Source organism: Felis catus, chromosome X, assembly GCF_018350175.1.
Source record: "Felis catus isolate Fca126 chromosome X, F.catus_Fca126_mat1.0, whole genome shotgun sequence".
Classification (NCBI taxonomy): domain Eukaryota; kingdom Metazoa; phylum Chordata; class Mammalia; order Carnivora; family Felidae; genus Felis; species Felis catus.
Genome location: NC_058386.1, coordinates 107,100,981 through 107,117,203, shown reverse-complemented (window position 1 = coordinate 107,117,203; position 16,223 = coordinate 107,100,981). Strand labels below are relative to the sequence as shown.

The following is a 16,223-nucleotide window of genomic DNA, read 5'->3' as shown; positions in this document are numbered from 1 at the left end:
AGGGTGATGGGTCAAAGAAGACCTCCCTGATAAAATGACACGGAGGCAGAGACCTGCAAGAAGATGAGGAGCAAGTCATGAAACATCTGGGGGAAGAGTATTCAGGGAGAGTGAACATTAAGTGCCAAGGTCCTGAGACAGGAATGTGTTTGAGAAACAATAAGGAGGCCAGAGTAGCTGGAGAGGAGCAGGCAAGGAAGAGAATAACATATTTTTGTTTATTTAACAAAATCTGATTTAGTACCCACTACATACCAGGTACTGTTCTAGGTACCTTACATACATTAACTCATTTACTTCTCACAACAATCCTATGTGGTAGATACTATTATCCCCATTTCGCAGATGATGAAACTGGGGCACAGAGAGGTTAAGTCACTTGCCCTATGTCACACAGCTGGCCAGTGGTAGAGCCAGGATTTAGATCCAGGTAGTATGGCTCCAATGTCTGCACCCTTAGCCAACATGCATAGGATAAGTGGGGGTGAGGGGAACAGATCAGGCGGGGGCATGTTGGGTAGCAACTTTAGATTTTACTCAGTGTGAGGTGAGAAGCCAACAAAGGATTTTAGTCTGGCTTACATTTTAGCAGGATCACCTTGGCTGCAAACTGTGGGGTTGAGGAGAGTGTCTAGGATAGAGTCAAGGAGACTAGGAAGCTTTGCAATAATTCAGGCAGGAGATGATGGTGGTTTGCCCCCAGGGAGATAGCAAGGGAGAGGGTGTCCCATGCTGATATTTTTTTAACGAAAAAATCTTTTATTATTATTTTTTAACGTTTACTTATTTTTGAGAGAGAGAGACAGAGTGCAAGACACACACAGAGTGCAAGTTGAGAAGGGGCAGAGAGACTCAGAATCCGAAGCAGGTTCCAGGGCCTGAGCTGTCTGCCCAGAGCCTGATGTGGGGCTCAAACTCACAAACCGTGAGATCATGACCTGAGCTGAACTCAGACATTTAACCAACTGAGCCACCCAGGCGCCCCAGAGAAAATACTTTTAAAAAGTAAAGAACACACATGACACCAACATAAAGGCATATTCTATGTTTATGAGTGCTGGGATGCTGGGCTAGATGCTGGGGATACTACAGTAAACAAGACCATAAGACCCAGTCCCTGCTCCTGAATAGCTCAAAATGTTGCCAGATATTTACATTTATGAATAAATATAATACAAAAGGATGAGGGTCAAAATGAAGGTATGAATGAAATGTCACTGGAACAAGTTGAGGAATCAATTAATTCTGACTACCAGGGGTCAAAGGGAGCTGGGATTGGAAAAGAGATTGTCAGGGAAAGCTATGGTGAGGCAGAGGACAGTTGAGCTGCACCTTGAAGGCAGTCAACGATGAAGATGGAAGACGGGATGGATGCCATGCAGAGAGAGCATTTCAAGCAGAAGAATCACAAGAGACAAATACATCAAAGTGTGAAAAGTGTACGGTGTGACCAGGAGATGGGATGGGGCAGGGCATCCCATGAAGATGGAAGGTTTCAGGCCATTTTATGAAAGGCCTTGCAGATGCAGCCAAGAAGGTCAGATTCCAGCCTGCAGGCAATGAGAAATGATCATATGGCTTAATCAGTCAGTCATTCAACCAAAGAACAAGCCAGCCACTAGTTGAGGACCTGCCATATGCAAACACTGTATTAGGTGCTGAGAATACAAAAGGTAACATGTTAAGTCTAGAGAGAAAAATATATGTCGGGAAAAAATACAATGCAAGTATTGTCCCTTGACCCTGGGGATAAAATGGTCAATTTTATTTCAGATCACCTTGGAACAAGTATGGAAGATGGATTAAAGGCATGCAAGTCTTGATTCTGGGGGACCAGTTGGCTGTGATGGAAAGAACAAAAGTCAACAGATTTCAGTGGCATATGTTGACTAAAGTAGACATGGGCGGTGAGGAAACATCTCAGGATGGCACTTAGGTTTCTGGTGAGAGACTAGATGAGTAATGACTAGTCTCTACAGTAAGAAAGGCAGGGAGGAAGGCTGGTTTGGGAGAAAACTGATGAATTCATACGGCAAACTGTTGAATCTAAAGTATCCAAGGAGCCAACAAAGGAGACCAAGGAGGAGAAGGATGGCTGAAGGTGAAGCAGCAGGATTCCAGAAGATAGTGAAAGGTGACCAATGTTGTCAAACACCACAGGAAAGTTCTCTTGGCAGAAGGACCTTTAAGCTTTCAGTGTTTTGCCCATTTATTTCAATTGGTCCAAAGCAATGTCACTATCAAGAAAGTTGACTTGAGAGGACCCAAAAATCCAACGGCATGCCATCCTGTATTTACCTGCTCCAACACTGGAGACTTAGGGGCAATGCTTCCTGATGGAAGCAAAACAGAAGCCTGAGAGCGTGGATACAGGCCACACTTCCATGAGTTAAAGAAAGCTGTTAAATATATTTATTTAAGAGGTCTGTTCCTTAATTATAGGTTGCCTGGAGGAATAGAGAATAAGAAATGATGTGTTGTGTTAACAGGAGCTCTTACCATCTCTTCCAAGGATATTAACCTGAATCCATACGTGGGCTCCAGGGAATCTATAAGGACCCTGCGTTTGCTTGTATGATGTGTATGTAACATGAACATGTGCATTTTTAAAGAGATGGTCCATAGCTTCCAACAGGTTCCAAAATAGTTCCATGGTTCAGAAAACAACAGCTAAGGACTACTGCACTAGAGCGTCTAAGGATTATCTATGAATACTGTCATCCACAGATAATTCAGAGCAGTTTACAAAGCTGAGAAGCTGTTGCAGGAGAACTGGCATGAGTTATGTGCATCAGATATTGATACATTGGAAGCACAACCACACCCTCCACTGGCTCCCCCCAGGCTCGGCACAACTGCTCGCTCTCAGCAGTCTGACTCTCAGGTATAATCTTGAGGAGCTACATAGAGAATCCCAAACTCTGGAGGAAGAGGAGGACAAATCACTTTCAGGGGTGAGTATGCCTTCTAGAAGGTACATGACAGATGTCGTTTTATCACCTGCTCATTGTTGTTCAGCTTTTCTCCAGTGCCCAGGCCAAAGCAGATTTCCAAACCTCAAGCAGCACAAATTTTAGAAGTGGCTAAGGTTTCTTTTTTTTTAATTTTTAATGTTTATTTATTTTTGAGAGAGAAAGAGACCGAGCACAAGCAGGGGAGGGGCAGAGAGAGAGGGAGACACAGACTCTGAAGCAGGCTCCAGGCTCTGAGCTGTCAGCACAGAGCCTGATGTGGGGCTCAACCTCACGAACTGTGAAACCATGACCTGCACCAAAGTCAGACGCTCAACCGACTGAGCCACCAGGTGCCCCTAGAAGAGGCTAAGGTTTCTGATGAGCTGACTTTAAAAGCAGAATCCAGTTTCAGGGCATGAAGGGAGAGAATGAAGAAGAAATTGCTAGGGCATTAGATAGCTCTGATCCAAGCAGAGCCCACCTGTGATCATGAATCACATTTACTCTAAATTCATGATGTTAAGTCCCCTTCGGTATATAGGTCTAAGGAGCATGCATGCAGAATCGAACTGAATGGGATCATCAGACCAGGTGCGATGAGTAGAGGTGGGCCAATTGAACTGGGGCTGAATGGAAAAGAATTTTTGAGGGATGTCAGGAGCTTGTCTAGAGCAGGAGTTCCTAAAAGGCCATCACATTTGCACTGAAGCAGGTCAATCTCCAAGCCAATGACTAAGTGCCCTACCCTCTAGTCTCCAAAATACTCCTTGCATTATCAGCCTTTACCCTCCTGTCAGTCATTCTCATTATTTCTGGAGTGTTCTGTTGCCAATCCTTATCATAAAATGACATATTGAGACAAAGGGGAAGAAGCCAGTTAGCAGGAGAGCCTGGTGAAACACTGATCCAGAGAGTAGGAGACAATCTGCATATTAGGGAAAGGAGTAGGTGGCCATGGGGCAGAGAAGCCAGACAACTGAGACACATTATCGTAAGGACTAGAATAGATGGGTGATCAGAAAGACAAACTGAGAAGCAAGCAAAGCCCTCAGAGACGAAACACAGGACAGGTCTGCCTTGGCTCAAGGCCCAGTGCCATTGCATGTAGGAGGGCTGCATTCTTGTGCACGGTGGACGCTGGCATCCATCATGAGGCTGGGCATGAGTTTTCAAAGCCATAGGATGATGCCACACAGCTTTCACTGCCTCTGGTCAGCAACTTTTTTCTGTAACAGCATTATAGTTTTGGAGAGACCAGGTGGCATCGTTATGTGAATGCAGACTCTGAGACTTGGCAGACCTGGGTTCAAATCCGAGTTCTACCGTCTGCTGGCTGTGGAACTCTGGGCAATTTAATTAGCCTGAATTAACTTCTGATAATATCACCTCACAGGCATATTGTGAGGATTAAATGAGATCATGCATTGTCAAGTGTGTGTGATAAGAAAGACTTTCAATGAAAAAAGAAATGTGAATTGAATGTATATTTTCTCCCCTCACCCCACCCCCATTGCACAAGCCATGGGAATTAAGCAAAAGTATTTGTGCCTTATTACCCAATTCCTAATCTTCAGGGCAGGGAAGGATTTCCATGCACTGGTCTCAACAATATGAATACATAAAAGGAGCAAGAAATTTTTGAGCCCTGGGTGGCAAATGAAAACGTTTTTGTACTCACCGCGCTCCTCTGGCCTGCATGAAGGCATAACTAAGATGCAACACAATCAGAGCAACCTGCCTGTGCCTAGAAGGATCTTTCTTCCTTTTAAAGACCCTTCCTATTTATATGGAAAACAGGAGCAAAGCCTTTCCAAGGATTGCTTTCTCCCTGAAGAGTGTCTGCCCTCTGCTGGGCTTCATGGCCATTGGCATTTGGCATCGCAGAGCAAGCTGCTCTTTCCTGGGTAAGTAGAAACCTTTGTAGTATTACAACCAAATGTCTCTTGGGCAGCAGGCACTGCCAAGCAGCAATATAAACAGGACCCAGTGTTTTAATTGCCTACTCATATTAACCCTTTAGTTCAATGTATTAGTTTCCTACTGTTGCTGCAACAAATTCCCACAAACCTAGCGCTTAAAACACCACCAATGTAGTATCTTACAGTTCTCGACATCGGAAGTCTGAGATCAGTTTCACATCAAAGTGTCAGCACGCCTGGTTCCTTCTGGAGGCTCTAGGGGAGAATCTGTCTCCTTGCCTTTTCTAGCTTCTAGAGGCCTCTTGCAATTTTTGGCTCATGACCCCTTCCTTGCATCACTCCAACCTTGTGCTTCCATCATCACACCCCTTAATACTGCTTGCTGATCTCCTGCCTCCCTCAAACAAGGACCCTTGGGATTATATCATTGGGCCCACCCATAATATCCAGGATAATCACCCCATCTCAAGATTTTTGCTTAATCCCATCAACAAAGTCCCTTTTGCCGCATAAGGCAAGATATTCACAGGTTCCAGGGATTCAAAAGTGGACATCTTTGGGAGCTATTACTCAGCCTACCACACCCAGGCTTCTGCAACATGGAGTAGAAAAAAGCTATTGGACAAGGAGTGATAAGACTTGGATGCCAATCCCTGCTCTGCCACTGCTTCCTAGCTGGGTAACCTTGGACAGGCCCTTTTGCCTCTCCAAGCCTCAGCATCTTCACTTTTAAGGTGGGGAGAAAAATAACACCTATCTCATAAGGTGTTACTTGAATGTCCAAAAAGTTCTGAGCATAGTAACGATCACAGATCAGGCACTCCATCAACATGCTGGAAGGGGATGTTGACAGGGGAGAAAGACAGGACAAGCAGTTAGAAGGCTATAATAGTGCAGATGAAAGATAAGAAAAGTGCTAAAACGGAGAGGCACTAGCAATAATGGAAAGCAGGAGTGGGAAGATAAGTGGAGAGGTATACATGAGTCCAGAGTCATATATTTCCTTGGGCTCACAGTAAAAAAAAAAAAAAAAAAAAAAAAAAATTCTCATTGTCCACAATTACTGGGCTTTAGTGACCCAACAAGGGGGAAGGGTCTTCTATTTAATTTGAGCTCAAGCACCTGTGAAAAAAACCCAAAGCATAAAAGTGTCAGCATTAAGGTCGAGGTAATAAGATGTGCAAAGGCACAGAGTCACAAACTGGCAAAACAAAAAGGGGGGGGGGTGGTCTCTATGGTTGATAAGAGGACAAATTCTTGGTGGCTGTTCCACACAAGCTTCTGGCCTGAGAATTTCCAACACCTGCTGCTTATATGAGCTGTGTGGCCTTGGACAAATTAGTCACCCTCTGCATGCCTTGGTTTGCCCATCTGTAAAATTGGAATATTAATAGTACCTACCTTATAGAATTTTTGTAAGGATTAAAGAATATATTGTACATTTAGCACGGTACTCAGCATTTTAAAGGCCCCATAAATATTAGCTGGTATCACTGTTGCACGGCAGCTCAGAAGCCCCAGAAGTCTAGGGCTGTTTCTTCAAAGTGCCTCCCACTGTAAAAAGGGACTAAAGCCTCAAATACTGCTCCACCCACCCCATTTTGCCCTGCCATTTCTCACCACACACACACACACACAACCTCTTTCTACAACTGTAGCACTGGCAGGTAACAAAGTGTAAGCAAAAGCAAGTGTATAACTATGTATATACATAATGTACATGTGTTCACAGAGGCATTTGGCTGTGGTCTGCAAAGGGCCTTTGCAAAGTGGTGCCCGAGCTGAAATGGGGAGAAGGGGGTTGTTATTGAGGAGGTTTTATTTTAAGTTTGTTTGTTTGTTTGTTTGTTTATTTATTTATTTATTTATTTATTGACAGAAAGAGAGGGAGAGAGAGAGAGAGAGAGAGAGAGAGAGAGAGAGAGAGAGAGAGAGAGAATGCCAAACAGGCTCCACACTGTCAGTGCAGACCCCAAGAGGGGCTCAAACTCACAAAACTGTGAGATCGTGACCTGAGCTCAAGTCGGATGCTTAACCAGGCGCCCCTTTCTTTTGAAATTACATGAACACATCCTCACTGTGAAAATACATAACAAGTCAGTATTCCAAGTAAATTGTGACAGTCGCTTTCCATCCCGGCTTCTCACTCCCCTCCTTAAAGCTATTCACTCTCTGTTAACATGTATTTATGGTGATCTCTGTGCACCTATACACACATAAAGCTGGGGTTTGGGATTTTACTTTTGTAAGTGGGTCCAGATGCTACATACTGATGTGTGACTTGATTTATCAGTCAACAATAAGCCTTGGAGGGCTGCATCAGGACATATAAGCCTATCCCATTCTTTTCACACCACTGCATAATATTTAACAGCAATGGATGTATGGTCTAGTCATTCACAGAGGGATATTAAATGTCACTGCTGCTTTTATCCCTGGGCAAGACGCAGCTAAATCATACAGGCAGATGGCTGGTCTAGGCACTACAAGTAATCAGGCATCACTTGTCTTGGATATCTTCCTAGAGCTCCTCTCCCAGGGGTCTGGCTCCAAAGGCGGGCTCTTTTGAAGCCTGGCTTCTCCTCCACACTCATTCCAGTTGAAACCTCTGGTCCTTGGTTCCATGCCCTCAGGGTGTACAAAGCACCCCACTGCATCCTTAGCCCACTACAACCAGCATTTAATGCTTGGGTTATGGGATAGTTTGACCAGAGAATAAGCCCTCTCGTCCTTTACCTTCCTCCCCTTTGTCAACCCCAACTTGTTTACCTTGTCAATCAATGCTCCACTCTGGAGACTCTGAGAACCCTCAGACTTAGGACCATAAGGACTAACCACTGGCCTTCCAGGAAGGAACCACATTCTCTGTGGTCTTGACCTCACAGCATGGGCAAAGCCAAAGGACACACAGCTGAGTCTGTGTGGTAGTGTGAGAAAGGGGACAGAAAAAGCCAAGGAGGACACAGAGGTGGGGACAACTAAGAAAGAAGGGAGGGAGCTGAGGAACGGAAGACTCCCAGGGGCCCATCAATAATAGGTTGCATAGGGACTGAAAGACAACGCAACGGGAATAACGATGTTTTGCAGATGTTTTGCACTGCTGCAGGAATTATCTCTAAGGCCTTCCCGACAGGTGAGCATTCAGGCTCTGCTTGCATATTTCCAGTGACAGGGAGCCCACTCTTTTCCAAAGCTTCCTATATTAGTTTAAATCAGCTTGTGGATGCCTAAGGAGATAAGACAGAAAACAAGAGAGTGTTGATGGGTAAAAGAAATAAATGTCTAGGACATGAGCAAAGGAATATTACACTGAGAAGAGCATCTTTGGGGGATGGAGGGAGAAGATGTGGGCAGCAGAGAACACTGGTATGGTAGGCAGAAAAATGCCCCCCTCCAAAGACGTGCATGTCCTAATCCCCAGAACCTGTGAATATTTTACCTTACACAGCAAAAAGCACTTTGAAAATGTGACATGGGGAGGATATCATTGATTATCCAGGTAGACTCAATATAATCACAAGAGTCCTTAAAAGAGGGAGGCAGGAGGGTCAGAGTCAGAGAAGATATGACTACAGAAGCAGAGGTTGGAATGATGTGTCATGAGCCAAGGAATGCAGGCAGCCTCTAAAAGCTGAAAAAGGCAAGGAAATTATTGTCCCCTAGAGCTTCCCAAAGGAACCCAGCCCTGATAACGCCTTAATTGGAGCCCTGTGAAACCTGTTTTGGACTTCTGACCTCAAGAAGGGTAAAATAATACATCTATGTTGTTTAAGCCACTAAGCTTGTAGCAGTTTGCTACAGCAGCAAAAGTAAACCAACATAACCAGGCACCCGAGACTAGGTGCTGGGAAAGGACACCTTTAATGTGCATACAGATCACCTGGAGATCTTGTTCCAATGCGCACTCTGCTTCAGGAGGTCTTGGGAAGGGCCTAAGATTCTACATTTCTACCAAGCTCACAGGTCCTACCAATGCTCCTGATCTGATACACACTTTGATTAACAAGAGACTAGAAGACACTCGATAAAAGTACCTGTGTAATATTTTATAGTTCATGAAGCCTTTTAATATCCATCATACCTCGTTCTGTCCTCCCCACAACCTTGTGACATAGGAATTATTGTCCCCATGGAACACACGAGGAAGCCACAGCTGAGTCAGAGAGGTGAATTCATTTGTCCAAGCAAAATCACAGAGATAGTGTCCTGACTCCAGAGCCTGTGTTTCTGCCAATGAACAGTGGTTCTCACCCCTGGCTGAGTATTATAATCACATGAGGAGCTTTCAAAACTCCGGATGCATAGGTCACACCCCAAACTAATGGTATCAGAATCTCTTGGTGTGTGACCCAAAACATCAGTATTTTTGGTCACCAAGTAACTCCACAGCATGGCTAAGGTTAAGAACCATTTCAAAAAAAAAAAAAAAAAAAAAAGAACCATTTCACTAGAGCACTGGTTCTCAAGTGGGGTCCCTGAATCAGCATCACCTGGGAACTTGTTAGAAATGCAGATTCTCAGGCCCACCCCAGACAAATAATCTAAAACTCAGGGTGAGGCTCAAGAATCTGTGTGTTAACAAGCCTTCCAAGGGGTTCTGATGCACTCTCAAGTTTGAGCATGGGCTTCAAAAGGACCATCTTGACTCCTAGACAAGAGCTAGGGAAACTAGAGCACACCTTAGATCCAGGCATAAAATCAGGCCAGGTACTAAGCAACCTGAAGTCAGCTTCCTAATGGAGGTACCAAAGCATAAGAACTGTTCTCAGACTGGCAGCTGGAGTACCAAGTCCCCATGCCACAGCCTTTGTGATCATTTGTAGGAGAGACCTCTGTCAACAGCCCTCTCCGACTGTCAAAACATCCTGGATATAATATTTGCCTCCAACTCTGCACCTTGCTCTCCACTCCCTCACTTAAAACACTAACCTTTCCCATTTGTGCTCTCACCTGAACTGAGTAAATAAGCTTCAAACCACTCTTCTCCCCACCCCTCTCTTCTTGGTATCCAAGAGTAGCAGGCAGAAGGTTGGTTCTAATGTACCCGAACAAATGGATATACAACTTAAAATAGGAGTGACCTACACAGCGGCGGCCCTGCCTGAGCCCATCTCACCTGCCTCGGCAACACTGCCACCCTTCAGCCTAACACGATCCACAGTGGAAATGGAAAATTCCACAACCAAATATTACAGCAGACACTTTCCAGAATACAGCTCGCCTCCTCTTCTCCTGTCCCAGAGAGACCTCGGGGCTACAGGATCAAGAAAGGCAAGGCTGGCAACCACGACTTCTGACCAGAGACACATTTTCAGTGAGTATACCCAACAAACAGAAGTTTTAGACAGGGAGTGGGTTCTGGTCGAAACTGAATTAACAACTGTTAACAATTACCTGCTTTCATTTTCCTGCCTTTCTGAATCAGCCAAGATCTGAGGGATGAAAAAGAGGGGGATGACACCCCCTATTTTAGAGAATTAGACTCTGAGGTGTTAGGAAGCAAAAGATAAATAGCTTAAATGTGTGGTAGCTCCCCTGAAAGTATGCTGGGCCTTGAAATAGTCTGCCTGCCCTCACTTCCCACTTCAACTGATTATGATCATCTTGCTTGATTGAAAGCAGTAATAGTAGTAACTGAGAATTTGTTATTAAGCAAATACTTAATTAAGCTGAGATCAGTTGTTAAGCTAGTACTTGAAGCTTGGGAAAAGAAGAAGTAGGAGTTTAATATCAAGCTATGGAGGAAGAAAAAGTGTGATTAGAGTCAATTATATCTTCTGCCAGACAGGAGATCAGATGAATGCCCCAGGCCCTCCAAAGAAAGTCCTTGAAGCATCAATGGAGGAAGAGAGCCTGGCGAGACAGTATGCACAGGTACTTGGGAGTTGTCTAGTAACTTGGTAGTTGGAGGGGGAGGGACTAGCACAGCGGCCAGGGGGAGGGCTACACAGGGATTGCTGCCTTCAGAGAGCTGGAGAGGCAATAGGCTGAGGACTGAAAGAGAAAGGGTGAGTGATTCTCAGTGATCAGCAGGATCTGAAAGATGGCAAGCTGCCCGTCGTGGCCAGATCTCTGATGCCCCTCTGAACCCAGCCCTTTCTCTCCCAGCCCGTGAGAATTTGAGCTGGAGAGCCAGAATGCCCTGGTAAGTGGAAATCCTGCCACTTCAAGACATGGAGTCATCTTTTCCATTTGGAGTGACCCTTGCTGTCCTGGCCTCCCTCATTATTGCTGCCAATGCACTAGTGGCTGTGGCTGTGCTGTTGCTGATCCACAAGAATGATGGTGTTGGTCTCTGCTTCACCTTGAATCTGGCTGTAGCCGACACCTTGCTTGGTGTGGCCATCTCTGGCCTAGTCACAGACCAGCTCTCCAGCCCACCTCGGCCCACACAGAAGACCCTATGCAGCCTTCGGATGGCATTTGTTACTTCTTCCGCAGCTGCCTCTGTCCTCACAGTCATGCTGATTGCCTTTGACAGGTACCTTGCCATCAAGCAGCCCCTCCGCTACTTCCAGATAATGAACGGGCTCATGGCTGGGTCCTGCATTGCCGGGCTGTGGTTGGTGTCTTACCTTATTGGCTTCCTCCCACTTGGAGTCCCCATATTTCAGCAGACTACCTACCAGGGTCCCTGCAGCTTCTTCGCTGTGTTTCACCCACGCTTTGTGCTGACCCTCTCCTGCGTTGGCTTCTTCCCAGCCCTGCTCCTCTTTGTCTTCTTCTACTGTGATATGCTCAAGATTGCCTCCATGCACAGCCAGCAGATCCGAAAGATGGAACAAGCAGGAGCCATGGCCGGAGCATACCGGCCTCCTCGGACTCCCAGCGACTTCAAGGCTGTCCGCACTGTGGCTGTTCTCATTGGGAGCTTCACTCTGTCCTGGACCCCATTCCTTATCACTGGCATTGTGCAGGTGGCCTGCCAGAAGTGCTACCTCTACCTGGTGCTGGAACGGTACCTGTGGCTGCTCGGTGTGGGCAACTCCCTGCTCAACCCACTCATCTATGCCTACTGGCAGAAGGAGGTGCGGCAGCAGCTCTACCAGATGGCCCTGGGAGTGAAGAAAGGGCTCACCTCATTCCTTCTTCTTCTCTCAGCCAGGGATGGTGGCCCAGAGGGGCCCAGGGAAAGTTCCTGTCCTATCACCACTATCTCCCACTCACAGCTTCATGGCGAAGATGGTAAGGGCAGAGAAGTTTCAAAGTGACTTCTCCCTCTCCTCTCTGGGCCCCAACTAGGAAATCAAAGCTAGGGGAATGAAAGTGCTTGCTTCAGACAGTTGACTGCCCCACCCCAGACTGAGAGGAACTGAGGTAGGGTGCTGACTTTCTTCTATAACCAATTTCCTCATTTGCAAATCTCCATTCCTCCCTATGCTTCTTTTGCAATTAATCTGTCTCTCCTGTACAGGTAGGTAGAAAGAAATGTACTACTGAAATAATGCTAAAAAATCAAATCCTATTCTTGAATACACTGCAGCAGCAGTATCCAACATAAATATAATGCAGGTCACATATAATTTTAAATGTTCTAGTAACCACATTTAAAAGGTTTAAAAAAGGCAATGTTAATGTTTCCTTTAACCCAGTATATCTAAAACATACTTTCAATATGTAATCAATATAAAAATTACTGCACTGTTTTTTTCATGCTAAATCTTTGCATCTGGTGTGTGTTTTACCTTTCAGAACCTCTAAATCCAAACTAGCCATATTTCAAATGCTCAACAGCCACATATGGCTAGTAGCTACCATATTGGACAGCACAGCACTAGAGACATGAGGTTGTTCCCCTCAACTCTTTACTATAGTGATGGCTTTGGTAAAGTGAGGAGTCCTGCCCTCCCTGATGTAAATCAGACATTTTAAGTAGTGAGTTTGCCTGAAATGTAGGAACCTGAATTAGATTCTACAGCTTGTCTTCTCTCGCACTTCATGGAGTTCAAAACACTGTTTCTTTGGAAATAGCCAATCTTGTGGTTATTTCTGCTACGACCCCTCCCATTCTACCACTAACTCTGTGGTGCCCCTTCCCCTCAGTTGGCTTATGGTCACTTGTAGCTACTTGATGAGAATGCTGAACCACAAATTCTGAGACCCTAGAAGTGAAGGAGGTGGAAAAAGAGTTAGGTACCAAGAAAGGCACTGCCAAGCTCTTAAACACTCTTAAATCTGCATTTTCCTAAGAAACTCAGTCACATAAGGGGATACCTCCAACATGTCCCAGGAGACCAGCTGAGGAACAGGTGTCTCATCTTGCTTTCTGTGGGTACAAAAAAAATGGCTGTTGGCAGCCAGGAATTATGGCCAGCCTCCCTCTGGGCAACGCTGGCAGCAGAAATTCGAGAACAGACTGGGAAAGAAACCCAGGAATTATGCTCAGTCTTCCTGAGCTTTCTTGTAACCGTTTCCTCAATCTCCTGGTCTCCACAGCGGATTCTTAGAAATTTGTCTCTTGAGGTCCTAAACTAGATTAACTCCCTAGAAAGCTGCTGAGTGGACAACCAAAGAAGGCAAGAAGAAACCAATACAGTATGGATTAAATTTTAATTTGGTGCCAAAACAACCATGGAAGGTTAACCCTTTGATATCTCTAAAATGATGGCCTGAGGATGCATTTGAGTCCAATGTGTAAAGGCTAATTCCAAGAGGCCCATGAACTTTTTCATTCACATCTGAAACTAAAATGTTCCAAACCAGGATGGAATCCGGCTGTCCTCCTCTCCACAGGATGGCGCCACACCATGATGTTTTGCACTTGGGTTTTAATTTCCCTTCAGTCTTAGACTACCTCCCAGCTTGTATTCCTCAGTTGTTTGGAGGTGAATGTTCATCCCTTTCCACTTCTATACACTTGAAAATTCCCTTCTTCCTATTTTCACCCTCTACCTTCAGCACAAATGGCCTGTTTCTCGCTGATCTATTCTAATACACACCAACCCTCCTTTGCTAGACTATTTTGTGCAGTTGCTGTTTACCACAGTGGCCCAGAGGAGGACCATGCTTGCCTTCACCAGAGCAGGCTTTATGTTCCTACAACTGAAGAACTTTTTGGCTCTCAAGTGAATGATGGAACCCCAAGTGCCTTGAAGTGCTGAGCACGCAGCAAGTACCACTTATGCCAGCAATAGGCACCCTCTTGGATTGGGTTATGAGTTACTGGGAGCTACGTAAAACACAAACAGTGACGGGGTTTGGGGACAAAATGGGAAGCAGGCTCAAATCAATGCCCTCCTTACTGGTGGTCCAAAGCTTAACTTCCTGGCCTTGCTGCAAAGGACTGATCTTGCCAAGGTAACACAAGCAAAGTGGAATGAAAATTATAGGAAAACGGAACTGAGGAGAAGCTAAGTGAATGCTGTGGTGTTAGGCTCAGTCTAAAAAAACTCTGCTATCCCTGGGAGGCAGTATATTCAGTGGAAATCACAAACTTTGAAGTCCAATAGACCAGTGTCCAAATTACCATTCAGCTGTTTAACTGTCAAAGCTACAGCTTCCTCATTTGTAAAACTGGGGTAATAATGCCTACTTTATATTGTTATCAAAAGGATTAGCTCAAATAATGTATAGGAAAATGTCTAGTAAATGACAGCACATGGTTAGTGCTCAAATAATGTTCTCTTCCTCATACTTAAAAATCCTAAAGAATAAAATATCCAGCTGGCCAATTTAAAGGAGTCTGTCATATCTGTAGATATAATGGCCTCCAGGACAAAGACAGTTAGGCTCCAAACTGTGAATTCCTCAACCCATGAATGTTTCTGAAAACAAGTGGTGAGAGACAACTCAGGTTGAAAGAGACAAACAGTAAATCTCAGGATCAAGGGACAGCAAATACAAACAAGGCCCTATTATCATACATTTGGGTTTAAGAGTAACCGCAATTAAGAACACTGTGTTTAATAAGCCACCAAGAGCAGAGATACAGAATAATATGCAAAAAGTCTAATGGCTTTCTTTGACACAGGCTCTGGCACAGATACGGGCATGCACTGAAGAGGAAACATTTAGATTTCATTCATACATCCAATGGTGTCTCCTGATGGCCTTGCAGAGAAGCCAGATCCTGTTCAGCAATTTGATCAAAATAGCCAAAAGAAATTAACACCGTGTAGGACAGAATGTAGATCAATCGGTCCCATTTATAATTTCCATAAAGAGCTTGTGAATTTGTTATAAAAACTGTGACATGACTAAGTGTTCTACTAATTCTTTGGGTACCTAACATTATTCATAGCACAAATGTTTCAGAGAGGACTACTCACAAGAACATAAGAACACACAGCCCTCTGTATAGGGGAATTGTGAGTGGTGTCACAAGTGTTAGAGGCAGGTTGCCCTTATCTACCAAACTCTCCTGCTTGTCTAATAAGTCCAAGTCTGAGAGTTGGCCAGCCAGAGTTAGCCTTAGTATATCTTCTCCTCATATGGAAAAGTATTTAGTGGTTCAAATGGAAAATGAACTTGTGACTTTGATGTCATTCATACTTGCTCAGTCATTGGTCAAACTGAATAGAGGCCAATGAAAACAGCAGGCACAAGAGATACTTCAAGGACACACATAGAACAAGAGGAAACATGGTGTTGATAGCGGGCAACAAGAGCAGCAATGGACCCAAGGCCAGACTACAACTCCTTGGCTGTCATCAGCCACTCATTTATTTTGTGACTCCTTCAGTAACTCCCATGCCATCCTTCAAACTGCTGACTGGTCTGGAATCTTCTCCTTTTAATTAACAAACCTTCATTTTTTATTTCAGCAGTCATATAAACTCAGTAATGGTACTTACAAGTGTCAACTGTCCTTCATTCATTCATTTGTCCATCTATCTACCTACTCCACAAACATTTTTTGAGAGCTAGGTGCTGAAATTGCCCCAGGTTTGCTGGGATTTCTTTCAGAGATCTATAATGATGTATCAGTGAGGTTCTTTTCTGATTATAAAAACAATTTTTGTTCATTTCAGAAAAAAATTTAAATACATAAAATCATAAATGTACCCATAATTGTACCATCCAGAGATGATCACTGTTATTCTTCTTCTGTTTTTCATATTTTCCTTTGTCATAAAGTTTTCTTCAAAAACATGACTTGTAACAGTTTCATGTTATTTCATCATGAGTATATAATGTTTTAACCATTTCCCTATAGTTGTACATTTGTTATTTCCAATGTCTCACTGTTTTAATACCACTATAAATACCTTTGTGTGTAAATATTTGACACGTCTAGGGCGCCTGGGTGGTTCAGTCGGTCGAGTACCCGTGTCTTGATTTTGGCTCAGGTCAGGACCTCCTGGTTCGTGAGACTGAGCCCCATGTCAGGCTCCGCACTGACAGCATGGAG

The 16,223-nt window shown here is 44.5% G+C and overlaps 2 protein-coding genes across 2 annotated transcripts in view; one reads left to right on the top strand and one right to left on the bottom strand.

The window, feature by feature from the left end:
* SLC25A14 (solute carrier family 25 member 14) overlaps positions 1 to 16,223 on the bottom strand; it is a 59,232-nt gene that overhangs the window by 3,179 nt on the left and 39,830 nt on the right. The gene's annotated exons all lie outside the window — the stretch shown is intronic.
* GPR119 (G protein-coupled receptor 119) lies at positions 11,031 to 15,793 on the top strand. The gene has a single exon (XM_019824280.2). It carries the CDS (start codon positions 11,047 to 11,049, stop codon positions 12,082 to 12,084), a length of 1,038 nt encoding a protein of 345 aa, XP_019679839.1. The 5' UTR covers positions 11,031 to 11,046; the 3' UTR covers positions 12,085 to 15,793.